This window comes from Panicum hallii, chromosome 8, assembly GCF_002211085.1.
Source record: "Panicum hallii strain FIL2 chromosome 8, PHallii_v3.1, whole genome shotgun sequence".
Taxonomy (NCBI): domain Eukaryota; kingdom Viridiplantae; phylum Streptophyta; class Magnoliopsida; order Poales; family Poaceae; genus Panicum; species Panicum hallii.
In genome coordinates this window covers 15,223,824-15,250,972 of record NC_038049.1, presented here as the reverse complement: position 1 = coordinate 15,250,972, position 27,149 = coordinate 15,223,824, and the positions used below count along the sequence as shown (strand labels likewise).

Genomic DNA, 27,149 nt, shown 5'->3' with positions numbered 1-27,149 from the left:
ATTAATTTTGTGTTTCTCTCTTACTTAATTTTATCTCAACATGTAGGACCTAAACTATGGGTATCATGCACATCAAGAGGAGACTGAAGAATAAAGCATTATATTTATGTGTTGAACATATTTCTGTATGGAGTTTAATAGAATTTTATTATGAAGATATGAACCTAGTATCCATTTATGTTCTATGTCCTACGTGCTTTTTATGGATTGTGGATAATTTAGTGTATATGAACTATGCCTATGTGTTTTTTATGGACTATGGTGAACTTATATATCTATATATATATATATATGTTTGTGTGTGTAAATTGTCGTCCCACACATACAAAACTAATAAATATTACATAAATATATGTTATGTATAAATAAAACTATTGCAGTACCATACTTATCAGCATATTTCTCATTTATCAGTCAGAGATCACCGATTATCTTCGATAAATATTGATTATCGACAATTTGAATTTAACCGTCGTTATCAGTCGATTTTTACTGATAATCGTCGATAATCGATCGATTTGTTACCGGTGACCACCGATTTTTAACGTATCAACGTAAACCTTGAGCTCAACCTCATGAAAAGCTGCAAAAGTTTGGAAGTGACTACAATGAAAATCTTCAATAACTTCAACTGGAATATCACAAGCAAAATTTTTTTTCCTTAAACTGCCTTCTTGAACATCCATCTTATCAATGCTTAGGCTAGAAGTATCCTTACTTAAGAAAAAAGAAAGCCACTACGTAGATACAAACGAGAGGGAACACACGGGCAATGTGATAGAATTTTAATTACCTTACATCGAGAGATACTTAATCTCGATGTACTATCATATTTTATAGCTGACTTCAAAAGTTCAAGTTTTAATTTTCGCACACCACGCTGCCCCGCGCCTCCTCCTCCTCCGTGCTGTGTCGCTGGCAGCAGGGCCCCACGCCTGGGCGACCGCTTCCCAGTTCCCACGCGCGTGGCGCGGCTTGTCTACCAGGCCGAACAGGCCAGTGGCGTCGGTGCATATTCTCCTGCCATCGCGCGGCCCAGTAACCAGCCAGCGAGCGTGGCATGTGGCCTAGCAGAGTGGCACGCGAGCAGGCCTAGTTTGGAAGCAAGCTACCAGCCCATTCAAAAAAAAAATAGTCAAGAAATACAACGCGACTAGGATGATAATGACGAATGTTGCATGGTCCATGACAGAGATACAACGTCACTCATTGCAGAGCTGGTAAGGCACATTGGCAAATCGTGGGCTAGCTTCAAGCAATGTGATGCGATGGGCGTCAAGGCAAGTAGGCTTGGCGTGGTTTGCTCGCTAGAAAATGTTAATGTAGACAAAGGGTCGTCTTTTGGTTATAAAATAACTCATGATGATTAATTTGCATTTTCACGTACTTAATCGGTGATCTACTCACATACTCTCTCTATCCTAAATTTAAGATTGTTTTGATTTTTTCTACGTATATAGATTTTATTATATATCAAGATATAAGCTATATTTAGATACATAATAAAAAACATATATCTAAAAATACTAAAATAACATACAACTTAGAACGAAGAGAGCATCCATGTTACAGTTTTCTCAGCTTATCACCCATGTTACTATCCTGCCTCATACTACACTCGATAACAAAAAAAAAATCAGTGTGACTTAAGTTTCATCTATGGTTGAGAGTACGGCACTGGATGGTATGGCATGATGGATAGGATCGCTCTTTTTCTTGTAGAATTCTTTTTACACTATGTCTGTAACTTAATGCAAGTCGAAATTCAGGAGCTTTTTTTGTGGTGCAAAATGGATCTCGGGAGTTGATCTGCAAAGGAAAAGGACGCCCTGTGCGCCATACCGCCCATCAGAAAATGCCGAAACGGGAAGCAGAGACGAGTACAAAGGGAAACCAATTGGGTGGGCCCCCATCTAGCTTCCATCTCATCAATGTCCTTTCGTGTTAATGGCTGAAAAAAAATAGAATACGAGTGTCAGTACTTTATTTTATTAGGATGGACAATTTCCCTCTTTCTAGTCGCCAAAAAATCAAAGCCATTTCCTTTCCTCTTTCGGCTAAGTAGTAAGTAGTTGGCACAGTGCTGGCCCAAGCAGCCCATCATCACCTACTTTTTCCACTCGACCGGCCCAACCAGCCATGTGCTTGCCATGCCACCAGTCCACCACTACCGCCCTCTGTTCAGCACGTGAACGCTGCCGCAGCCTGCCGCACACTACTACCAAATCGTCCACGATCAAGATCCAACGCCTCAGACGCCGTCCCTCCGAAACCACATCGCATCCGGCGCGTCCACGTGTCGCCTCCCCGCCGCACCCCCTGTCTCCGCGCAGAAAAGGCAGGTTTGGGGAGGAAGAAGCCAACGACGAGCCAAGGCAAACCCAACCCAACACCACCCCCCCCCCCCCTAAAATTTTTGATCTCCCTCCTCCCATCCCTTCCCCACCAAATCCGGCGGGCCAAACCCTAGCGAAGCCGATCGCCATTTCCCCGGCGGCGAGGGGGTTGGAGAGCGCCGCCATGAGCCGCCGCCGTACCGGCAACGGGCAGGCGCAGGCGCTCATCGACCTGGACAGCGACGCTGAGGACGGTGAGCGCGACTTCCCCCCCCCCCCCCCCCCCCACAAAAAAAAAATCTCCCCCCTTTTACTCCGCCTGATTCTTGACTTGAGGCCTCGTGTTGTGATTTCTGGGGACGGGAACCGCGGGCGCGCGGTGGTGGTGCGGTTGGTTGGCGCCGCGCCGCGCTTGCGTTGGGCCGTTGGTTGTTTGGGGGCTGATTTGGTTTGCTCTGTACGGGTTTAGGCGATTGGCTGCTCGCTCCATGTTTGTTTTGGCGCAAATGGTGGTGGGTTCTTAGGTCTATGTTGCCTCAGATTTTGGGGAACAAGCGGATGCTTGTATAGAAAACACTCCGGCCGTTGACTGTTTGTCTGGATCAGATTACTGGGTAGTGTTTTGTCTCTTGGAAATGGACAGGGTTCCTGGTTTCGCTTGTGCCTCCAGTTTCTCTAGTGCAGAACCTGTAAACGTGCTGTTATCGATATTTTTTTAATTGTCCAAAAGAAAAACTTGACCAGAGGGGCAGATGTCCCTCTGATTTTGTTTTAAAGAAGAATCAGCTTTGAACCCTGGCAGTTTATTGGGGTTTCATCAACCGCTGGAGTTCATCAATCATCACTCTACTGTTGTGCCATGAGAAGCTTTGGTTCTTTTAATTGCATAAAAGTTTAGTGAATTTATTAGTGCAGAGCATGTGTAGTGGCGCTTGGTGCCTTTTACAGTGTCTCTGGTACTAAATCGAAGCTGTTAAAGCGCGTAGGATTTATGGAGCCACTTGCAATATGAAAAGTAGATGCTAAGAAGTGATCTATTTCTAGCTACACCTTTTTGCAAAACTAACAGGAAACTTAGTACAGAATTTATGAAATAGATTATGCATGTGTTTTCAAGTTCTGATATAATTTCTGTTCCTGCTTGTAGAGTGCCAAAACAAGCGTTCTCGAACAAGTAGAACGGCAGCATTGAAGACGCCTGGGAGATCCAATCATGTATTACCTTCCTTTTACGATAACCTTCCCCAAAACAGAAGCTCACGCATTGCAACTAGCAGGAGGGACAAGGCAAATCAAGACAAGTTGAATACTGATATTTTTGAATTATACATGGAGTACGTGGTGCCATTCTCTCTAATTTTATTAGTGGATCTTTTGAAGAAAGTTTGTATTCTTATTACTCCTATAACTTTTTGCACAGGGATCTCTGGAAGCACATTGATGAAGACAAGAAGAGTGCTTATGCGTACTTTGATTCTTTATGGTTTAACATGTATTACTGTGGGCGGAATATACCCAATGTCCTTAAATGGATAAAGGCTAAGAGAATATTTTCAAGACAATATGTTTTTGTTCCTATTGTTTGTTGGTGAGTTACTTTCACTACTACCTTGTGTAATCACTTAATGAATTGTCAGATAGGTATCAAATTTCCACCTTTTTTTTTACTGCAGTGGACACTGGAGCCTCCTTGTCTTATGCCACTTTGACAAGGCAAATTGCTCAGATATTAAGAAAGGACCACGCATGATAGTGCTGGACTCACTTAATACGACAGATCCGACAAGGTTGCAATCAGCCATCAGAAAGTATGCTGCTCTAATCTCTCCCTTCTGAATTTCCAGACAGTAATTTATCTATAGATATTTTGGTTCTGTTAAATAAAGACACATGATTCAAATGTTGGAAAAACATAGCTAATCGCTTGGTTCCCTTTTATGCATTTTCCCCCCTTACAAACAGACCAAGGTGTCCTGTTGGCTGTTGCCTCTCATGCAGATTATGCCTTAATGATATGCATCTGAAACTGAAAAACAGTGAGCCTGTCCATTCCTATGGCTGAGTTGAGTTGTATAATAGAATTTCAATATGACAACAACTCGCAGATTAAGCCACATCAATTTCAGCTTTGCTGCAGCACGTCATAATTATCAGACGGTTCACAAAATAGTTCGTCTTGACAGTTTTGGACTTACGTTGCATTGCATCAATGACTTCAGCCATACATTTTTTCTGCAACTGATATAGCACATCAATCTGGATTTTATGCTTGGTATTTGTTAATTTTACTAGCATTTAATTTCTGATGCTGGTATGCTAGATTCATTGTTGACATTTACAAAACTGAAGAGCAGGAAGAAAGCAAGCAGTTCATAAACAAAATCCCTCTCGAGTTTCCCAAGGTATTTCTGTAGCACCTTCTTCGTCAGTATATCATTGCTTTTAAAATCTAGATTTCTTATGGTACTCCCTAAAATAACTTTGCAGGTGCCACAGCAAAATGGGGATGAATGTGGGATTTATGTTTTATATTTCATCCAGTGCTTTCTTCAAAACAAAAAACTGGCAGAAGTTCTTGAAAGTAAAAAATTGGAAGAAGATTTCACCCAGCTGGTGTGTCATGCTGTTCCACTACTCTTATACCTCTTTTTCCATCTTTCTAATGTTTTGACTATTATTTTATCTGTATGACTAGCTTGATGATGGCTGGTTTAATCCAGAGGAACTAGAGAACTTCCGCAAGGATATCCATTCATTCCAAGCGTATGTTTCACCTGCGGTGTTTATTTCCTGTTTGTGGAATTGCGACTGTAATCTCATTGCCCTTTTTACACTACTGCAGGAATCGGAATAGCAAAATTGCAGAGTAGTGTAGCTAGCAAGATGGTGCCAAGTATATAAGTTGGTATGTGAACTATCAAGCCTTTTGATTTCCACTTATGCATGTTGCCTTTTATCAGTTATTCATTTATTTATCTTTATATATCCAGGTACCATCATCAAATATCATAGTATATACAAATTGCTGAGTTTCATCTTCACTGGCAGCTCATTGAGGAAATTTGAATCAAATTGCTGAGTTTCAATTTCCCTGGCGGCTCATTGAGGAAATTTGAACATTGTTCGAGAATCTGTTGTAGTGCAGGTTTATGCATGGAAGAGGGAGACTTATGCTTGCCCGGGCATAGAGCTTCGCTGACAGATAGTACCTGGTTGTGCAGACTCTTGGTGTTCCCTTTCCTCAAAAGAAGCTTAGATATTACTAGATTTATCGTATTCAAGCAATTGAACGTGGTAGCTGTACATTATATCAGGAACTACTAGGTGAGATTACTATCACCCTTTGGGATATATTTTAGCAGGGGTGCATTCCATGTACTAGTGTATGTATTCGCACACTAGAGATGTATGAGACACCTTAAATTTCTGGGTAATACAGTTATAGTCGCGTACTTTGTTGTGCTGAAATTGCCTCAGTGTTAGCAGAGAAATCCTCGGCATGTACCATATAGGGGTCAGATATATTCTGCTGTTGCTGCTGTGCCAGAGATTAGAGATCAGAGATCACATGATATTTGTGACGCCCAGGAGCCTAAATGCAGCGGTTCGTCCCGTGCAAATATCTATGAGCATGCTTCGGCATCACCTGGTGTCCTGGTCTGTGGCCGCGGTCGCCTGTTGTGTCTTGTGTGATGGTTCCTGTTAGCTGAGGGTGCAGGGATGCTGCATCCAGTTTCTACTTAAAACTCGGCAGAATCACTTAAAAACAGTCAGGTTAGGAAACACGTTCATTTTACTCCGAGGATAAGTGGGAGAAGGCATTTTCATGCGGGGAGGTGCCCGGGCCGAAGTTTGAGGCGACCTGAAGAAGTGCGATTCGGCTGTGTTCATGAGAATTTTTTTTAAAAAAGGGATAAAAAAAAAACAAAATTCGAAAAAGGGGTGCCAGTTGGAGAAATTTAGGGAAATGGGTGCCTCCCGCCCGCTGAACGGGCGGGACGCGTGGGGCCCGGGACATCCCGCCCACCCAGAGGGCGGGATGTCACCCGAGGGCCTCTTCGCAAATAAATTATTTGCGAAGAGGTCCCTGGGAGGGCATCCCGCCCAACCAAAGGGCGGGATGTCCACGCGTACCGCCCGTTCAGCGGGCGGGAGGCATCCCGCCCTTTGGTCGGGCGGGAGGTCCCCCCACCGGCTATTTAAACCCCAACCTGCCCCAAAAATGCCATTTTATCCAGCAAAAATCAGAAAAAAGAGAAAGAGAGAAGAGGAAGAGAGAAGAGGAAGCGGCGAAGCCCTGTCCACGCGTCGATTTTGAGGTATATTCTCGTTCTAGCCATATAAGTACGTGAAAATAACTATAATTTAGGAAATATTTGTTAGAGTAGTTATGTTTTGAATAGTTTTAGTATTTTCATTTGTTTTTAGTATAATTTATAATCTGAATAGTTTAGAATCTGTAAAATATAATCTGAGAGTCGCTGAAATTTAGGATCGTTGTTCGTTGTGTATTAATATGTAGTATAACTAGTTTATTAATGATTGACAGATATGTCTTCCGAGAAGGGTATTTTCAGTATATATTACGGAGAAGGAAATGTGATTTATGGGCCGAATGGGGTAGATTTAAGTGAATTCAACTGTGCGGTTAGAGGAATTACCAGACCGCACGAGAGGACATTTGAATCCCTATGCAACTGGTTAATGAGGGGACTAAGGATTAATCAGGAGACACACACTGTGAGTGTTCAATGCGTCATAAATCGTACCACTCACGCTTTGATCTGGGAGCTTATGCCACTTGCAAGCAACGAGGACTGGCTAACTTATCTGCAAAATGCAAGTCATTGGCAGTGGCCACTGGTACTCCTTGTCAGTGTGCACCAAAACCCTCCTTTGATAAACATTGAAGCTGGTCCGGGGGATGAAAATATTGATGAAGAAGTCGAGGAGGCAAACATTGAGGCAGGTGGCACCGCAGCACCTCAATGCGTGGCTGATGAAGGGGAGAACATACCCTTTATTGTTGAACAGCTGCAAGACGAAGAACGTGAATTGGATGAAGCAACGAATGCCGATTCGTCTGATGACGACGATGATGTGCCTCAAGATTGGGTAAGCAGCGACTTCAGTCATCTTGTCGTAGATGACGGATGTAGCTGGCCTTCGGATTGCAGGGAGAATGAAATTATCCAGGGTGCAAGGTACCACTCAATTGAAGAGGTGAAGGAAGCTGTTAAGTGCTGGTCTCTCTCTCTTATGCGAGAGTTTAAGACAGTCGAGTGCAAATCTCGTAAGTACGATGTGGTATGTGTGAAGGATGGCTGTCCATGGCGGGTGCATGCCTACAAGGGTAAATGGAAAGATTATTGGGAATGCTCCATTGTCACTCAGCACACTTGTCATTTGCCTGGGGTGCAGAAGAGCCATCGCAACCTCACGTCGCAATACATCGCAAATGAGATGTACGGGACGATAGTAGAGAACTTGTCATATGAACCAAAGTCTATTATCAGGTACATTCAGGAAAAGTACAAGTATACCATCTCATACAGTAAGGCGTGGAGTGCAAAACAAAAGGTGTTGGAGATGAGGTTTGGTACGTTCGAGGCTGCATATGATAATGTTCCTCGAATGCTGGCCGTCCTATGTCAGAGAAATCCTGAAAGCTACTATGACCTGAAAACTCTAAACAGAGGAGAAGGTCCGCCCCACATATTGCAGCGGGTCTTTTTCAGCTTGGGTCCATGCATTAACGCATTCCATCACTGCCGGCCTATCCTGTGCATCGACGGGACCTTTCTCACAGGAAAGTATAGATTGCAAATGCTGACAGCTATTGGAGTGGATGGAAACAATCAATTGCTGCCTGTTGCTTTTGCTTTTGTTGAGAGTGAGAACACAGACAGTTGGTACTGGTTTCTGGAACGGGTTAAGCTTGCAGTCGTTCGGGATAGGGAAGATGTCTGCCTGATTCATGATCGTCACGCCGGCATACTGAGGGCAATTCTAGATTTGCAGCAGGGGTGTGTGGAGACCGGAGAGCCGCCCAAGTGGCGTGATATTCGCAGTAGGTGGTGCATGAGGCATATCGGTGCAAACTTTTTCAGGCAATTCAAGAACAAGCACCTTATGGATATGTTCAAGAGGCTATGCAAGGAAACGAATCAGCAAAAATTTAACAAGCAGTGGCAGAAACTTGATGAACTGACCGGGAAGAAAAGAGCCGAGGACGCATCAAAAAACATAACTGCACAGGATGAAGCAGAGGCTTTGTGCTCTTTGCCAACAGATACTGCACGTACTCGCAGAAGATCTGGGTCAGCGGTGAAAAAATTTTCTGAATGGATTGAGAATGAACCTAAGGAGAAGTGGGCGTTACTTTATGATACCGATGGTGCAAGATACGGTATAATGACCACCAACTTCGCCGAAGTTTACAATTGGGTGCTGCGAGGTGTTCGTGGGCTTCCACTGGTTGCAATTGTTGAATTCATTGTCCGCGGGTGTACCGATTACTTTCGGGAGCGGTTCAATAAAAATCAGGTATACATGCGAGATCCAGACAGAAATTTTGGATTCAAGGTAACAGAATACATGACTAAGAAGGCAGAAAGCGCCCGGCTACACCATGTACGGCAATGTGGAACACAGGAGCTCAAGTTTGAGGTATCTCCTAAAGATAGGGCGCGACATGGCATGAGACGTCAAACTCCTGTAAAGGAGTGCATTCTCAAGTTCGATGGAACTTGTTGTTGCTCATGCATGAGGCCCAAGTTGCTGCACTTACCTTGTTCTCATGTAATGGCTGCTTGTGCAGATATTGGACATCCTGTCGATATATATGTTTCACATTACTTCAGAAAGGAGACAATTGCTAGCACCTGGCAGTATGAGATCTATGGGTTCCGTTTGGTTGGATCGTTCACTGAGACAGCGAATCCTGTTATCTATATTCCAGACCCAAGATCATCACGGGTTAAGAGAGGACGCCGTCAGTCACGGCGTATTCGTAATGATATGGATGAGTCAGAGCTCCGTCCGAGGATACAACGCTGCAGTGCATGTAATCAGATTGGACACACGTATAAACGTTGTCCAACCAATGATGCTGGCCCCAGTTGTGCTGAAGCTGGCCCTACAGGTGATGCTACAGATGGAAGACCTCCGGTTGCATCAACAAGTGGGAGACGTCGCCGATCGAGTGCTAGTACGTCATCAGGCATCATTTAGTTGTAATTTTATTTAAACGTTGTTTGCTCATATGTAATATTTGCTGCGTTGAGATTCTATCAGACCTAGATACGTATTTGTATTATTTGCCGCATTGACTGAAGACACAATATTTGGATTCATGTATTTGTAATATTTGTAATGTTCATTATCATATTATTTTATTTTAAATGGCTTCATGTATTGTACTATCGTAATATTTAGATTCTACGTTGCAAACGTTATCGTTTAACTATCTTCGTACGAGTTTTAGATACCGTAATCTTCTTTGGAAAATTGAATTAAAATTTTATGTGCATACATAAGAGTATGGCGAATGAATCTTATATTTGAAAAAATTCTGAATTTCAAATAGTTTCTGAAACAAATAATCTAAGAAAAAATATAACAAAAATGGGCCAGGAGCATAAGATTATAGGTTTTACAACTTTATAGGTTTTAGAACTTTGACTATATATTAGATATTAAATAATATCACATTAGAGAATAACAATAGATTTTAATTAGAAAAGGGTTATAATTAGGTTTAGTTAACATTTCAAATTTGAAAAATTCAAGACAAAAGAAGTTAAATTTACATCAAATTTGAGTTTGAAACTTTGCACAAAGGTACCTAGAGTTTATAGAATAGTCATACCAAACTTCATAAACAACAAAGCATGAAATTCTAAAGTTATGCATAAACTTTTCTTAATCTTAGTTTTAAAATAGGAGTAAAAGTATTTTGTTTCAAACTAAACTCCATTAACAAAAGTTATAGAGTTTGAAATCTACTTTCTAACAAAACTAGTTTTGCTATTTTTGGATTTTTCTGTGAATTGTTACGAATTTTGGAAGCCAGAAAACACATACACATGAAATAACAATGTACCAGGACCAGGTGGCATCCCGCCCAGTGGCCGGGCGGGAGGCATCCCGCCCAGTGGCCGGGCGGGAGGCCTCCTTCAGGGACCACTTCGCGAATGAAAAAAGTTTTCTTATTCGCGAAGAGGTCCCTGGAAATTTTTTTTGAGCATCCCGCCCTATGGTTGGGCGGGATGCCCCTTTCCGCCCTCCCAGCGGGCGGGAGGCACCCATTTCCCTAAATTTCTCCAACTGGCACCCCTTTTTCGAATTTTGTTTTTTTTTTATCCCCTTTTTAAAAAAAATTCGTGTTCATGATCTGTGGAGACGAGAGACGAATCGTCGTGCTAGAGTAGTGCCCTGTGGTGGGACTGGGCTTGGAGCAGCCTATCACACCAGTTTCTCCTCTCTTTTTTTCCTTGTGCTAACATCAGCTGCATCTTTTACATCCTCCATGTCACAATTGTACAATGATAGGGGCGCATTGGTCGATCCAACCATTTCCCTCTATAGAACCAGAATTGATTCTGATTCGCATAAGAGAGAAGCAATTGCTGCATGTTCTTTATTGGGATCTGAAGAAGGTTCAGTGCTAAACCTGTCGAGACACGATGCTGTGACTGTAAAATTTCCTCATTCTACTTACTTTGAGCCCCACTTTGGAATGGAGGAAAAGTATTGGAATTTTGGAGGATTCAAATCCTATAGGAATTTTTTTTAGAGCCTTTGACCAAAGGATTGGAGTCTATGAATTCCTTTAAAATTCCTATGGAATGGACTGTTCTGTGTGAGTTTTGGATGGAAATAAGTATAAGGTCCAACCTCATGTTTTCTTTCCTTTATGTCTTAGGAATCCTGTGTTTTTCCTATGTAGCATCCAAACACACGTTTTATAATTTCCATGTGTTTTGGATTTCCGTAGGATTTCAATTACATATCTGTTCCAATTCTATATTTTTCCTATTCCTATGTCATATAAATCCTATGTTCCAAAGGGGGCCTAATATGGAATTTAGTAATACAGTTTGAATGCAAGGATCTAATAAGTGTCTAGTAACTTGTTATTGTTTTGGTCACAAGTATTGAAGTGCTAACTTTTAGATATGAATGAATTGGTAGCCAAATTTTATTGCCATGCCCTAATTTTGACTTGGCAAAAATTAGTATCCAACCAATCACGTTCTAAGTACATCCAGAGGAGGAACCCCCCCAACCGTGCTGCCTACGGAGCCTTCCAGATCTAGCACCGCCGGTCCCCTCCTCTTCATCTCCGGCGTTCTTTGTTGGTGACCGGAAGGAGAGGAGCCACCCGTTAGTACCTAGTTATAGTACTATAATAATATATAGCTAGTAGATATTTGAGTTTCTTCGGGATGAAAAAGTCCTACCTTGCTCCGGACGCGGGCGGCGCCGGCAACATAGGAGCAAAGATGAGTCGAAATAAAATAAATGAGCCAATTTCTTCGGTGCTATGAAAATTTTAACGAACTTCCTTCAATACTATAAAATTTTTCGAATTCACCTCGGTGCCATGAAAACTTTAATTTAACCCTTGTATGACATTTCCATTAGGGATCTATTAGATTTTAACGGAACAACGTTAAAAGGGGACTTTACGTCATGTGAAATGACATATGTGCCCCTATTTCACTGACCAAGGCTGTCTCCAACCGTATCCTCTAAACTGTTCTGTACCCTATATAGAGAAGATTTCGTTCTCTATTGCTCCAGCAGCGTTCTCTAAATAGTCCTCTAAAATAGAGAACGCTACAGGTTTCCTCTATATAATAAGATTCTCTCTCCTCTTCTCTATTTTTTCTTCACGTTTTAAACACTGAATTAAATAAAAATAAAATATGTCCATATCATTTGAGGTATGATAAATACGTACTTATAAAAATTTGGAACAAAATACATTTCTAATATAGGGTTTAATGTATAGTGAACGAGATTGAGAGAACGTTGTTGGAGAGAAATGAGATATAAAGAAGAGAATCTTGTAGAGAATTCTGTAAATAAAGAATACAGAGAACGACGGTTGGAGATAGCCTAATCGTTAAGGCTATCTCCAACCGTCGTTCTCTGTATCCTTCTCTATATCCTTCATTTACGGAATTCTCTACAAGATTCTCTCCTCTATATCTTATTTCTCTCCAACAACGTTCTCTATACATTAAACCCTATATTAAAAACGTATTTTGTTCCAAATTTTTGTACGTACGTATTTATCATACCTCAAATGCTATGGACATATTTTATTTTTATTTAATTCAGTATTTAAAACGTAAAGAAAAAATAGAGAAGAGGAGAGAGAATCTCTATATATATAGAGGAAACCTGTAGCGTTTTCTATTTTAGAGGACTATTTAGAGAACGCTGCTGGAGCAATAGAGAACGGAATCTTCTCTATATATAGAGTAGAGAACGGTTTAGAGGGCACCGTTGGAGACAGCGTAAGAGTCCACTTGCAGAACCTTATCCCCTCCATCCACCCGGTTCTCTTCTCTCCCATCTCTGGATCTCTCCCGTCGACCTCTCCATCCGCCCCGAGGCCCCGACGAGTTGACGACCCCTCCGTCGGCCCCTCGCAAGCCACGCACGGCGGCCTCGGGCGTCCAGGCGCGACGGCCCCACGGGCGTCGAGGCGCGGCGGCCTCGCGGGCGGCCAGGCGGCGCCCCCACGCGGGCGTCCAGGCAACGCACGGCCCCGCGGGCGTCGAGGCGCGGCGGCCTCGCGGGCGGCCAGGCGGCGCCCCCACGCGGGCGTCCAGGCAACGCACGGCCCCGCGGGCGGCCAGGCGACGGCTCCCACGCGGCCAGGGCCCAGGAGGCTCCCACTCGACTGGCTGCGCTGGTCGGGCGAGCCGCCGCTCGCCTTACCGCGGGGACAGCCGGATCCGTATCTCGCCTCGCCGCGTGGCACCCAAAGACGCTGTTGGTAGACATGCCCGCCGGGCAGGTGCTCGAAGTGGCTGAGGGAGAAGCGAGCTGAAGGAGAACTGGAGAAGAGCATAGAAGGGCGGAATCCCTCCCCGCGCTGGCCGCCGTCACGTCACAGCTACAGCTCGCCGTTCGTCCGTTGACCACGCTGGCCCACCGCTGGATGCTCTTGGCTTTGCCTGGACCTTATCCTGAATCGCACATGCAATCACATCCTCGTAACATTGGATTGGCCCAGTATTCTTTTCTTTTTTTCATTTTCCTGTGCCTTCATCCCAGAGCATCCGAACAAGGCAATAGGATTAGGAAGAGATAGCCCCAGAATGTAATAGAAAACTTGAAATGGAATGAAGAGAAAAGGCCAAATATACTTCATTCCATTAAGGGGGCAAATGAGCCTTTTCCATAGCCATTTGACTGCTGTTAGGCACAAATGGCATACAGAAGATAAATCAGAGTTTTCATGATACTGAGGAAAATTCAAAAATTTTATAGCACTAAGAGAACTCATCAAAATTTTCACATCATTGAAGAAATTGGCTCAAAATAAATCCCCTTATCTCCATCCTCTCTACCCGAGCAGGTCTCTCCATCCTCGCCCTCGTCAACCACCGATCCGATCTGCTCGATCCATTCGCCCCGTCGCCGATGAAGGCAGCATCCAGGCGGCTGTGCCCGGCGTGGCCGCTTGTGGGGCTTGCCGGGATCGGGGCGGTGCATCTTCTACCCCTGCCCTTGCGCCAGCGGCACCACGGCACTATCTTGCGGTTGGGCTGGAGGCCACCGTCTCCCACGGTGTTGCAGCCGCAGAAGCTGTGCCAAGCGGTCGCAACTGTTGTTGTTGCGGATCTCGGAAGCAAACTATCAGCGATGCAGATCTACCTCCCCTTGACGTCTTCCATGGCTTTGCTCCACGTCTAGCCGACGCTGCTACTGCCGCCTCCTCTACCACTCGCTCTGAAGCAGCATCAACTCTACACCATGCGAGTCACCCCGCTCATCATCATAAGCCGCGCTTCCGCCCCCCGAGTTCATTGCCGGTCATCTCGGGGTCTCATGGAGCCAATCGTATACACTCCAGCGCTGCTACTCAACTTCAATCACTTCGCTGGAGATGCTCTTTTTTTTTTGTCTCGGTGAACCCATTTCAACCTCAACTCTTTGAAGCAGGAGGCCCTTCCGTCCCGACGTCAGTCAACGGCAGCATGCTCACCGGCGTTTGCGTTGGGTTTCTAAAGATCTTATGTTGGGTCCTGACTTTACTTTTCACCTTCTTCGAGGTTCAATTTATAATGCTGCTTATTTAAACATATCTCTACTCGTTCCACGTCACACCCCGGGATCTGCCTCCCCGTGGTTCTGCCTCTCCGCTGCCCCGTACCACGCAAGCCAGCGCTCCCCCTCACGCTCCGCTCTCACCTCCCCCTCGTGCTCGCCGCCGCCGCCGCTCTCGCCTCCTCCTCGCAACGCTCTCGCCTCCCCTCGTGCTCGCCTCCGGCGGCCGAGGCCCAACCCGCGGCACCCTCTCTCTCCCCCGCTTGCCATCGTCACCTTCTCTCCCCCTCGCTGCTGCCGTCACCCTCCCCCTGCCCTCGTTGCCGCGGCCATGCCTGCCCTAGACGCCGCCCTGGACCTAGCCTCGCCTCCGCCGCCGTACCCGCTCACCCACTGCCTGCCGCGCATCTCTTCCCCTGCTCGTCGAAAAGGCCCGCCGCACCGTCGACGAAGGCCCGCGCCTCTCTTCCCCAAACCTGCGGCCAGCACTCGCTCCCCGTCATCGCTGACCTCGCCTGCTCCTTGTGGCGGGCCGCGGCACGGGACCTGCTCGCGTGGCGCTGGGTTGACCTCCGTGACTGGGCCACCCTCACCTCCGGCTGCCGCGCCGTGGGACCGGGGCCCTCCTGCACTCAGGTCCCCGTCCATGCCGCTCTCGCCGGCATCTTGGACGTCGCCGCCACACTGGTGGAAGGGCGGATCGAGGCCGTGCTGCTTCCAGAATTTGCAGATGAGGATCTATCGGTGTTTTACCGGCTGCCCACCGAGTGGTATACCCAAGGTGGTAAGTTTAGGTGAGGAGACGCTGAGATCAGGAACTCGAAAGTATAAGGAACACAAAACTTAGACAGGTTCGGGCCGCGAGGCGTGTAATACCCTACGTCCTGTGTGGTGGTTTGTATTATCTTGGGTGTAGAATGATCTGTTTTGAGGGGGTCCCTGCCCCCCTTATATATCCAGGAGGTTAGGGTTACATGGATCTAATCAATACCAGCCAAGGAATTGTACCCAGGTATAACTTGGGTAGTTTCCTTCTGTATCGACTAGCTTTATCTTCTACTCAAACGAGTAGAAAATAACTTAAATAAGAGATAAAACAGACTTTATCTCTTAACCTTGTTTAAACTACATTATGTACACAGCCCCGTAGCCCCGGGTTTGACAGAATCACCTCCTGTTCCTCGCTGAGAGGTGAAATTTCTTCTCCTCGTTTTTTCAATCCTTTTTTTTGTTTCCCATAAGGAAATGTTGGTTGACCTTTGGCTATATGATACTGGTATGGGGTCTTGTATTCGCATCAAATGCTTCCAAATTGGCTTATTTAAAGAGATAGATTTGATCCAAGGTGAATATGTTTCGTTCGTTTCTCTGGATAGACATCAGATACTTGTTAGTTTGCATATGGATACGCCGCTGATTTTCTAATTGTTTCTTTGCGTGATTGCTGTCTGAATAAGTATTGAAGCAAATGGCATTGTTCATTTGTAATAACAATGAAAGGATATCATAAGGAATATAGATGGGAATTGTAGTTTCACTTGCTATTTTTTAATGGTGCTTGTGTCTTCACATTCTTTATTCCCAAAACAATCTGAAAAATATGGTGAGTTTAGTTGTACTGATTTCTGTGTTTATTGAATTTAGTGGGAATAGTTGTTTCTTAACATTATGCATTTACCACATGATATGAAACTAATGTTGAAAAGGTGTAGTGATCCAAGGAATGATGTTGCTTCTGCCCAGTGGGTAGAAAATAAACATCTAGAACTTTCCGTTATAAAGTTTGTTACCTTTCTTCAGCACAGCCATAGTGAAACATCTAGCACTGATAGCTTAGGAACAGCCACGTTGCAGATAAACCTGGATTTTGAAATGGCCAGTGAAAAGCAACCACAAATTAGAAGAAAACTATGTCTAAACAGAAGATAATTTATTGGAGCTTGATAGGTTCTATGGTCATATTGTTATTTGTAATTTTTGGAGTAGTAAGATAGTGCCTTGTAACTTGTAAGCCATCAGCCATGTGTGCCTGTATATTGTATCTGCGTTGCACTAATATGCTACTGCTGTCAGCATTCTCTGAAAATACTTTTAGGTCATATGAGTATCTGGCACACAACTTCACAAGTATCTCAAATCATAACATTTCACCAAAACATGTGTGGTGAAGCATAATTTAGATAAAAACGCCTTGTCCGTTAAAGAAAACAGAGCAGTAAGGTTGATCACAAAGTATGAAACAGGGGGTTTATGGTCTGATTTGCTCCCTTCAATGTAGTAAACACATCCCAAAGTGTTTTCCTTTTTATGTAGGTAGCAAAAAGAAATTGAAATCGGTATGGTGCTAAAATGTTACTTTCCATCATGTACATATTTGATCTATCTTTTGTTTGGACCAACAACAATATTACTGAATGCCTCTGCAGTTCTTTGTACAGGAAGATTTAGTTATCGATTTCATTCAGTTATATTGGTTAAGAAAACTTCATTCAGTTCTTTGATCATCATGATGGATGTTGTTTATACTTGCTGTTGACAATAGTTTGGTGTCCTTTTTTTTTGTTAATTTGTTCCCAGCTCAAGTTTACAAACTCAATTTTATAATTTTTGTTAGAGCACGAGCAGGTTGGGTGGTGTCTGAATGATATCTTCATCGCAAATTTTCTGCACCCACAAACTTGCTAGAATGATTCCTTGCATTTTTTATACCAAATCAACTGCATGTGATTTTAAACACTGTTTGTATTGCTACATTTTGATTATTATGAATTATCATAACAGTTATCATCAACACGTGGCAATGTGCTTTTCATCTCACATGGATTTAGATCCCTAATCGGCTAACAGTTGACCTGTAAATGTTATGAGGATATGGTTATTTAAGTTTGAGTTAGATTTCTATCTATTTTTTCCCAGGTGTCCGAACCTGCAGTATTTCAGCCTTCCTAGCACATGTATTACTTATAATCAGTTCTGTAAGGCAATAGGTGAACTTCATTCACTTAAAGGCATGGCAGTGGATGAGAGTCTTTATCAACTACGAAGTCCTCCTCCACATGTATCAGTGCTGCCCAGACTTTGTGGAACTGAAGGTGTCTGCTTTGTACGTTGATGAATAGATGGCTTCGGTCATCTATAACTCTCTTCCTCAGCTGAAGAAGCTCGAGATACCAATTTTAGATACGTCTACCTCTGCAATAATAACGTTCCTTGATTGCCTAGAGGAGTTTGAGTACCTGGACATATCAGGCTATGAGACATCCGCAACCTCCAGCATTGTTCTTGAAAAAGCTTCATGGCTCTCAAGATCTTTCTCTGGAACTCCCAAGTTTGAGCTCGGGGAGTTCGTGGACTGCTCGAACTATGGGGAGCACAATATTAACCCTGGAGAGCATTGTAAGTGCATGATGGATCACAGGGTGATGAACTGGCTGGTTGGACCTGCATAGACTTCCTGAACCAAGGGCGTCTATGTTTTTTTTGTTGTTGTTAAATTATGATGTTTTTCTGCTTGTAAAATATCAACCTTTTCTCATCTTTAAACAAGGTGATTCTTAGAAAATTGTATCCGAAGGTTAAGACATTTGGCATATTGGATACGCTTTCTTTCCATCATCTTTAATATGTATTTTGCTATTGAAATTTATGACTTAGACAAATATATCTATTGTCTTCTTACCATATTTATTAAAATTATTTTATTTTGTTCAAAAATTGTGTGCCCCTAGCATCGCATGGGCGTTTACCTAGTATATATAAAGTATCAAAAAAAAGGTACGTCCAGAGCATGGCTGTACATAGTAAAATACTGTACTATCCGAGTCCAAGTGGTCGCCTGTGCTGCTGCAGCGGTAGTTTCCATGGTACAGGGTGGTTGTCTTCTCTTTATTTCCTACAGCTCATTGCAGCACCGGATAACCCATTGCCGCAGCAGTAGTTAGGGTCCCAACCGTGGATTCCTGAGAATCTGATTTCAGCTGCCAGCTGCGGGAAATCAGCTGAGAGCTGCCGGTTGTGGGAAAGCTGAAAGCTATTTGGCGAAACAGCTGTCAACTGTGGATTCTAGATAAAAATGTCTGTTATACCCCTGTTATGTCCCTGAGTTGAGTATTAGTATTTATATGTACTTATTATAAGTTAAGTAGCAATATGCAAAACTATTATTTATTCTAGAACAAGTTTTATTTTAAAACTAGCCAATAAGCTTGTAGAACACAACATAAGGGACTCAATAAATTTTAGGTTGTATTTTTCTAATTTGCCTTACGAATTTTAAACGAATTTACAAGTTGCAGCTCTATACAACACTGTACAGTTTTTAACCTTACAACCAGGTCCCTGACTTTATGCACCGAGAACCCTGAAAAGACCTTGATCTTTGCAATGTGGTCCTTGAGCGCAGCTGCGCCGGAGGGGCTTCAAATTCCCGCGATGGGAGGCTCGGCCGGTGGCGAGGGGTGGGGGGGGAGCACTAGGTCCGCGAGGGCGACACGTGGGTGGTCTCAGTGGGGGTGTAGATGGCCGGTAGCAGTGGGCGGGCGGCGGTGGTGGCGGCCGGGGGCAGGGCAGCCGGGGGCGGCGCGGCCGGGGCCGGGGCCGGGGGCGGCGTGGCCGGGGTCGGGGGCGGCGCGGCCGGGGGCAGGTCGGCCGGGAGCGGCGCGGCCGGGGCCGGGGGCGGGGCGGCCGGGGTCGAGGGCGCCGCCGCCGGGGAAGGAGCACGCGCGCCGGTCGCACACAGGCATGGGAAAGACTTGGGAAAAGAAAACGCGAACCGGTACGTACATAAGCGGTGGCATCGCGGGTAATTTCACCCGAAACGCAGTGAAATCGGGGTCTGGGGCGATTCTCCCTGTGAACTAGGCAACGCGGGTGCGTTACGAAAATCGCTGCGCCTCACCAATCCGTTTGGTTCGGATTTTCACGTTCTAGACGCGAATCGGACGCACAACGCCCAACCAAACGGAGCCTTAGTTTTGCTCATGTGGAGGCTCATCTTATGTGAGGGCTGAACATGCCAGGCCACATGGACTTATTACGCTTAATTTCCTGGACATGTTAATTTTGGTATAAAGTTTAGCAAATATAATTTGTATGGCCCAGTTCGCCAGGACCAAATAGGGACGGACCCCAAAAAAACAAGTTGTCTCTTTTTCTCGCAACTTAAAATTCTTAAAATACCTTCCGGAATCTGCATTGATCCTTGAACGCCCTTCATGCTGCCAGTGCCCACATCCCAAGATAAAATATGGCTACTTTCCGAGTCAATGTTAGTCGCCTGCGCTGCAGTAGAAGCAGTTTCCAAGGTGTACAAGGTTATCGTTGCTTGTCTCTTTCCTGCAGCTGCTAATCGCAGCATTGGAAAACCCAGTTAAAAACCATAGTGACCATCATCAATCAACTCATTTACTAAGAGCATCATGTGCTTATCCAATGCAAGAGCGTAAGGAGTTCAGCCAAACGTGTCGCCCTTCTCGAGGGGAGAAATTCTTGATTTTTCACTTGGGAATACCTGCGTGGGCCGTATGAGATTCCGATGGTATAGGACAACCACGCACAGAGCTTTCTTTTTTTTATAAAAAGAAGGCTTTTAGGCATCAGCAAACTCCAAAGAACATCAGCATCTCATCGGAATGATCAACTCCTGATGTATCTGGACATGGTGATACTTCTATATCTGTTGCCAAGTTTGTACTCCCTCCATTCTAAATTATTAGATGCATAGATTTTATTATGCAAAATCTATGTATATAAAAAGTTAAAACGACTATCGGACGTGGCGAAACCAGACAGATTTTGAAAAAAAGAACTCAAGTTCAACTTAATAACCTTAGAGTGATAAGTGAGAGGGAGAGCGAGCTAATTGAGCAAATGGGCAAAAATCCCCTCCTCAAAGCCCTAGGGCTCTATTTATAGAAAGATGGAGGTGGTTGTTTATATTTATTCCATTAGTAGGGTCAAATATTATAAGTTAGTCCCTAGGATTTATAAAGAAGTCTCTATAGTCCCTGGATGCCGCAACTAAGTCCCTAGACCTCGTAAACAAGTCCTTAGACCCCATAACTTAGCCTCTTTTACACAAAAGGGTCTCTAGCCTTAGGTGATGGCCTAAGGCGCACCTCCAACATTAGCGCCTCAACTATTTGGTCTCGGCTGGCACAATAAGGCTGAGTAGCTGATCTTGTTAAAAGAGACATATCTACAATCCAGCCCTCGGTTGCAAGGAATGTCCTTTGCAACTTAGACATGTGAGCCTCACTAAAAACTTCATCCCAAAAACCCAGTGGAAAAAAAGGGCATAGAGAAAAGAGCATGCACATGTTTTGGTTTCCATGCACAAGTGCCAACTTTAGATCCTTCAGAGTTTCGAGTTTGTAGGTAGCTTCGCTTCGCTCTCGAGCTTCGATCAGTGAGTGGTTCATCTTCCGGTGTAGTCGCAGTGGTTGCGGCTGAAGGTAGCCACAGTCAGCGATGTAGTCGGAGAAGTCATGGCCGAAGGTAGCCACAACGTCTTCAAGTCTTTTCTCATGAGCACCGGATAAGACTCTATCGTCTAAGAAGGACTGGTCCTCCGGTACACCCCCAGCCCCTCTTGGCTGGTGTTCGTAAGATAAGCTTCGCATGTAGTGGAAGTAGTCGACGTAGATGACATAAAAGTTGAGGTAGTTGTAGTAGTGGTCGAAGGTGATGCAGTTGTCATGCACCCGAGCCTTTGAAGGTGATGATGAGTTGGTGAGTCCTTTGAGCTGAAGTAGCGGTGAGAGAGATGTCGGAGGTGAAGCCGAATGTCCCGGCGACCCCCTCAAGCCGAAGTAGTGGCGAGGGTGACATCGGAGGCGAAGCTGAAGGTCCTAGCGAGCCCCTCAAACCTAAGTTGTGGCAAGGGAGACATCGGAGGTGAAGTCGAAGGTGACGGCAAGCCCCTCGAGCCGGAGTATCGGTTGAGGAGGAGTCGTTGACGATGTCAAAGGTGACGGCGAGCCCCTCAAGCCAGAGTATCGGCCGAGGCGGAGTCGTTAATGATGCCGAAGGTGACGGGGAACCCCTCTAACCGGAGTATCAGCCGAGGCGAAGTCGTTGACGATGGCGAAGGTGACGGCGAGCCCCTCGAGCCGGAGTATCGGCCGAGGCGGAGTCGTTGACGATGCTAAAGGTGACGGCGAACCTCTCTAACCAGAGTATCGACTGAGGCGGAGTCATTGACGATGGCGAAGGTAACAGCAAGCCCCTCAAGCCGGAGTATCGGCCGAGGCGGAGTCATTGACGGTGCCGAAGGTGCCGGCGAGCCCCTCGAGCTGGAGTATCGGCCGAGGCGGAGTCGTTAATGATGCCGAAGGTGACGGGGAACCCCTCTAACCGGAGTATCAGCCGAGGCGAAGTCGTTGACGATGGCGAAGGTGACGGCGAGCCCCTCGAGCCGAAGTATCGGCCGAGGCGGAGTCGTTGACGATGCTAAAGGTGACGGCGAACCTCTCTAACCAGAGTATCGACTGAGGCAGAGTCATTGACGATGGCGAAGGTAACAGCAAGCCCCTCAAGCCGGAGTATCGGCCGAGGCGGAGTCATTGACGGTGCCGAAGGTGCCGGCGAGCCCCTCGAGCTGGAGTATCGGCCGAGGCGGAGTCATTAACGGTGCCGAAGGTGATGGCGAGCCCCTCGAGCCGGAGTAGTGGTGGGGATGAAACTTTGAGTGCCAGGCTCTATCGAATCTACAACTTAGGTGAAGTTAATTCGATGATTTGTACCTGAAAGAGGTGATATGTTTGCAACATGTGTAGAATGGTTCAGCGACCATTTTCTTGAAGTTATCCACAAACACAAGTGCATTTTGCACTTTTATTTTTCTTGGCCGAAGGTGTTTTGGTTTCGTATCCCTTAGGATCGATAGCCCCTTGACTTTTTTGTGCTTATTGCACTTTTCTTTTTTCTAGCCGAAGGTGTTTCAGCTTCGCATCCCTTAGGATCAATAGCCCATTGGCTTTCTTATGCTTGTTTCACTTTTCTTTTTCTTAGCCAAAGGTGTTTTGGCTTCGCACCCCTTAGAATCAATAGCCCCTTGGCTTGGCTTTCTTTTGAGGTCATAAGCCTCTTAGCTCCCTAGAGCTATTTTTTTTGCCATGTATGATGATGTAGTCATGCAATGAGTTGATTTGATGTATGCTTTTGATGCATATGAATGGAGATGGACGCATTTGCAAGAATATTGCAAGGTTTGCCAATTCTAGATCCTTAAAGCTGGTAAGGACCGAAGGTCAAGATAGTGCTTTTGAATGCTAGAGCGGATGAATTGCCATTGTTAAGGTGGAATCCAACTGTTGATGAACATCATCATAATGGAAGTCAATGACTGATGAACACCAAAAGAAACCAATCCAATAGCCAACAAGAGTCAGAGGTCAATAAGAGATATCTCTTGATAAAAACCCATATACTGTGAAAACCAATATATCAAGCACTTAGGTTTGGGATGAAAACCAATATTCCTGTGAAATGAATGCGAAGGTCTAGCATAAAGGGGTTAGCCTGTGGAGAAGGAGTTTTTACCTTGAAGAAAACCTGCATGTTAATGAAGGCAAATTTCATTGTATAAGAAATGTATAACTTTCAAAAATATCTCTTCTGGTTGAGTGTTTTGAGTGAAGTCTAGATTGGAGGTCATAAGGTGTTTTAGCTTCAAGACCCTTAGGTCTAGAAGCCCCTTGCCAATCAAGTGCTGTTGCACTTTTAGATAAGTATGCAAAGTTTGCGAGGCATGCGAACTTTGCTAACTTACATAATTGGAGCATTCAAGATGCGATGGTCAATATTTGCAACTCTTCGTTGCTTTGACCCAAGATAAGCTGAAACGCTTAGACAAAAGCTGTTAAGCATCACAAGGTAGATAAACATCTCTAGGTGTGGTACCTTCGGGGTGTTTTGCTTGGAGTTCTCTAGCACATTCTTTACTTGTAGAGGTTCTTAGCTTAAAGAAATAGCGATTTAAGGTTTGTGAAGAATGTTTATAAATGACTTGGTCCCTCAAGGACCTTCTAACCTCAATTTCTGAAATATATTATTTGCTTCTGAAGGTTGCTTGTTCGGAGAGAATATGATCTAAGGTGAGCAACAATCGCCCTATAAATGACTTGGTCCCTCGAGGACCTTCGAACTTCAATTTCTGAAATATATTCTTTTCTTCTGATGGTTCTTTGCTTGAAGAGAGCCCGCATCCATGACTAAGGAAAGCCAATTAAGTCAGGAATTTTCATCCCAACCTTCTTTAGATGTTAATAAAAGCCATAACCTTCTCTGATGGTTAATAGAGATTTGAAAACCAATATGGTGATAACATATGCCATAATCTTCTCCAAAAGCTCTAATCTTCTCTAGGTTAATGAAGGTAGAAAACCAATAAAGTCATAACCTTCTCCAAAAACTTTAATCTTATCCAGGTCAATGAAGGTAGAAAACCAATAAAATCATAATCTTCTCCAAAAACTCTGGCCTTCTCTAGGTCAATGAAGGTAGAAAACCAATAAAATCATAATTTCTCTATAACCAAGTGTGATAACTGCATTTTGGAAGGGAAATTATCCTCAAGAGGGGTCACTGAGTTGGTTTCACTATATTGTACAAATTTAGTTGGAGAACAAAGAGCTTAGAGAGTTTAGAGTATGCCGATACACTAACAGATAAATAATAAGCGAAGTTGTTTAAAGGATACGCCCATATAGAGGTTAGTGAGAGGAAATTTCAGTAAATGAGATGAACATAGATTTTGAGATAATCGAAGGTGTTGCATACACTACCGGACTCAGGACCTTTGCCGAGTGTCTAGACACTCGGCAAAGCCCTGAAAACACTCGGCAAAGGCTTTGCCGGGTGTAACACCCGGCAAAGCGCACTCGGTATTGATTATTCCGGCAAAGACGTCTTTGCCGAGTGCCTTTTGTCGGGCACTCGGCAAAAGCTTTGCCCAGTGTTAGATTAGGCACTCGGCAAAGAAAAGTCGCCGTGACGGCGCCAGTGACCGTGACGGCTCTTTGCCGAGTGCCCTCGGTTTGGCGCTCGGCAAAGGGCCTCGTCTTTGCCGAGTGCCAACTGTTTGGCGCTCGGCAAAGGCTGGCTCTTTGCCGAGTGCCTGTGACGTGGCACTCGGCAAAGGCCAGACTTTGCCGAGCGCCGAACAGTGGGCACTCGGCAAAGTTTAGGTCACTTTGCCGAGTGCCTGTTAGGCGGCACTCGGCAAAGCTTAGGTCACTTTGCCGAGTGTTTTTTTATACACTCGGCAAAGTGGTTTTTTTTTAAGATTTTTAATTTGTTATTTCCGTGGCATTTTACACTGGCACATATTCACACAGGCATATTATATATTCACACAGGCATATTATTTGAAATTTCACATACACAATTGACGCAAATCTTATCGTGACAACCAAATTTAACAAAGTCTCGTCAACACACAAGTAATATCACATACACAAGTTCACCACATAAGTGTTAACAACGATAAAAGTTCATTTAAAGTTCACCACACATGTTCACACAAGCTCACCACACACAAGCTCAAATGTCACAAATGAAGATTTCGAGATGGCTGATTTGGAGTTGCCTGATTTGGAGATGATGGTGCATGCGGATCATTTGACGCTGCCGATTGTCTCTACACAGAGAAGAAGAGATTGCATGTGAGACAAGGTAAATGACGATCGTACATAAATTAAGCTAACAAACAGCAACAGTTTTATATATGTCTAACTGATTGACTTTTTCCCATCATGGATATTAGCTAAATAGTTACGTAATGTTTTCACAATATTCGAACGTTCTCCAAACATATGTTTACTAATTAAGTGACAAACTAAGGGTTGCAAAATGTAGTTACAGAGAACAACAGAGACAAAGTAAAGCATGAGGTTTGGCATGGACATATGCTTTTGCCATCAAACCCTTTGTTTCTTACAGAGCTCCACATGGACTAATATGAGTTACTCCTAACAAATTCTGATGTTGTTTTAAATTATCAGGTTAAGCATATCCTCCCCAACTATGGCAGCCTGACAGGGGGTACAAGGCCACGCTCGAGGATGGCAAAGACTATATATTTAAATTTGCTAAAACAATCAATATTTTATATTTTTTATACTTACAGGAGTAGAGTACGGATCAGGTGGTGGAGGTTGCGCGAACAGAGAAGCTGGCGGAGGTACACCCGTTGCAGCGTGCATGTAAGAAAGTAGAGCGCTCATCCTTTGCTCCAACTCCTGTCGTTTCCTCGTCTCTTCTTGTAGCTGGCCCTGCACAGTTTTCACGCTAATGTTACAATAATGCAAACAAAACGTATGTAATAATCAACGAGCGACGGACAAAGAAGGAATAACCTGGAGTGCCTGTATCTGATGGCATGAAGTGTCCTGCCGAGGTCGTATGGCTGGGCTCGCACTCGTGCTCCTTGCTCGGATCTGAGAAAGTGTAGGAGTAGAGGACGAGTCGATTGCGCCATCGGCAATCCAGTACCGTCCTTTCTTCTTACCTCCTCCGACCCTCATGACGATCTCTGTGTCGAGATCCTCTGTGGTGGGATCATATTCTGGGCCATGGACCTCTCTTGCCATCGATGTGTAGTCACTGAGGCGGGAGTGGACGCTTGCATTGCTGTATGCCTCGGGCCCGTCCTCCGGGTTGTAGCTAACATCGGAGGTCGCCTTTCCCTTGTGGGACAGAGCAAATGCCGTGAAGAGATTGCAAGGCTGGCCACCATGTGACGATGACTGCGAGAAAAGCAACAAGATGACTAGAAAGCATACGTAATTGAGTGTTAGATGAAATAAATATATTCGCGTACCCATGCTTCAGCGTATCCGCTAAGGTTGCGGCTGCCTTGATGGTGTGCTACACCTGGCATCATCAAACGTCGCTCCCGGCAAGCAACATGATTCTCCTCCCACTCCTCGGAGCACCACTTCTGCACTATGTGTCGCCAGCAATCGGGATACGAGATGCACCAATTAGGAGTCACCTAGAAGACACCAAGTACATGCATGACGTATTAGACTCTCGAATTTCAGCCATCCTTATGTAGAAAAAGAATCAAGCCACAGTGTTTTGTTCTTTACCTGTATGTACTGCTCCGGAGTCAAATAAATTGTTCTTGCTTCTTCTTTGGTGACCCTCTGTCCAAGGACGGTGGCGTGGTAATTTCTAACGGCTTGGATACGCGCCTCGTAGTGCATCTCCCAGACCAGTTTCTTGCAGCAATTGGTGATCACCACATCTGCCTCGCCCTCTTTACCAGCCTCGCATCGGAAGAAATCCTACATATACAAACACAATGGATCTCATTCATTTATGGTATAAAATTATGCAATTAATATGCGATTTATCGAGCACTTACCCACAGCTCCCCCTTCACCCGCTCCGCCTTGTTGCTGAATACCCGGCCCTCCCGATCTTCAGCATCTGGGGCCGCAGCGTAGTGCTCAAATGTATATGCTGGCTCCCACACTCCGCCGTACAAAACCATGCCAGGAAAGTGTTGCCTGCATA

General features: G+C 44.7%; 1 protein-coding gene and 1 pseudogene across 1 annotated transcript; both read left to right on the top strand.

Moving 5' to 3' along the window:
• Window positions 1-2,401: 2,401 nt before the first annotated feature.
• LOC112901928 (probable ubiquitin-like-specific protease 2B) lies at window positions 2,402-5,804 on the top strand. Its single transcript, XM_025970801.1, has 9 exons — window positions 2,402-2,590; window positions 3,484-3,670; window positions 3,757-3,924; window positions 4,010-4,144; window positions 4,657-4,738; window positions 4,824-4,949; window positions 5,032-5,099; window positions 5,179-5,241; window positions 5,327-5,804. The coding sequence occupies exons 1-8, from the start codon at window positions 2,521-2,523 to the stop codon at window positions 5,204-5,206; spliced, it is 864 nt and encodes a 287-aa protein (XP_025826586.1). The 5' UTR covers window positions 2,402-2,520; the 3' UTR covers window positions 5,207-5,241; window positions 5,327-5,804.
• Window positions 5,805-14,000: 8,196 nt separating this feature from the next.
• On the top strand, window positions 14,001-18,076 carry LOC112903637 (annotated as a pseudogene).
• Window positions 18,077-27,149: the final 9,073 nt, after the last annotated feature.

Bases quoted from the DNA above. Each gene is read 5' to 3' on its own strand.
- LOC112901928 (XM_025970801.1), top strand. From the start codon at position 2,521: ATGAGCCGCCGCCGTACCGGCAACGGGCAGGCGCAGGCGCTCATCGAC. The intron at 3,671-3,756 runs GTACGTGGTGCC...CTTTTTGCACAG, and splicing joins ATTTTTGAATTATACATGGA to GGATCTCTGGAAGCACATTG. The intron at 4,950-5,031 runs GTGTGTCATGCT...CTGTATGACTAG, and splicing joins AAGAAGATTTCACCCAGCTG to CTTGATGATGGCTGGTTTAA.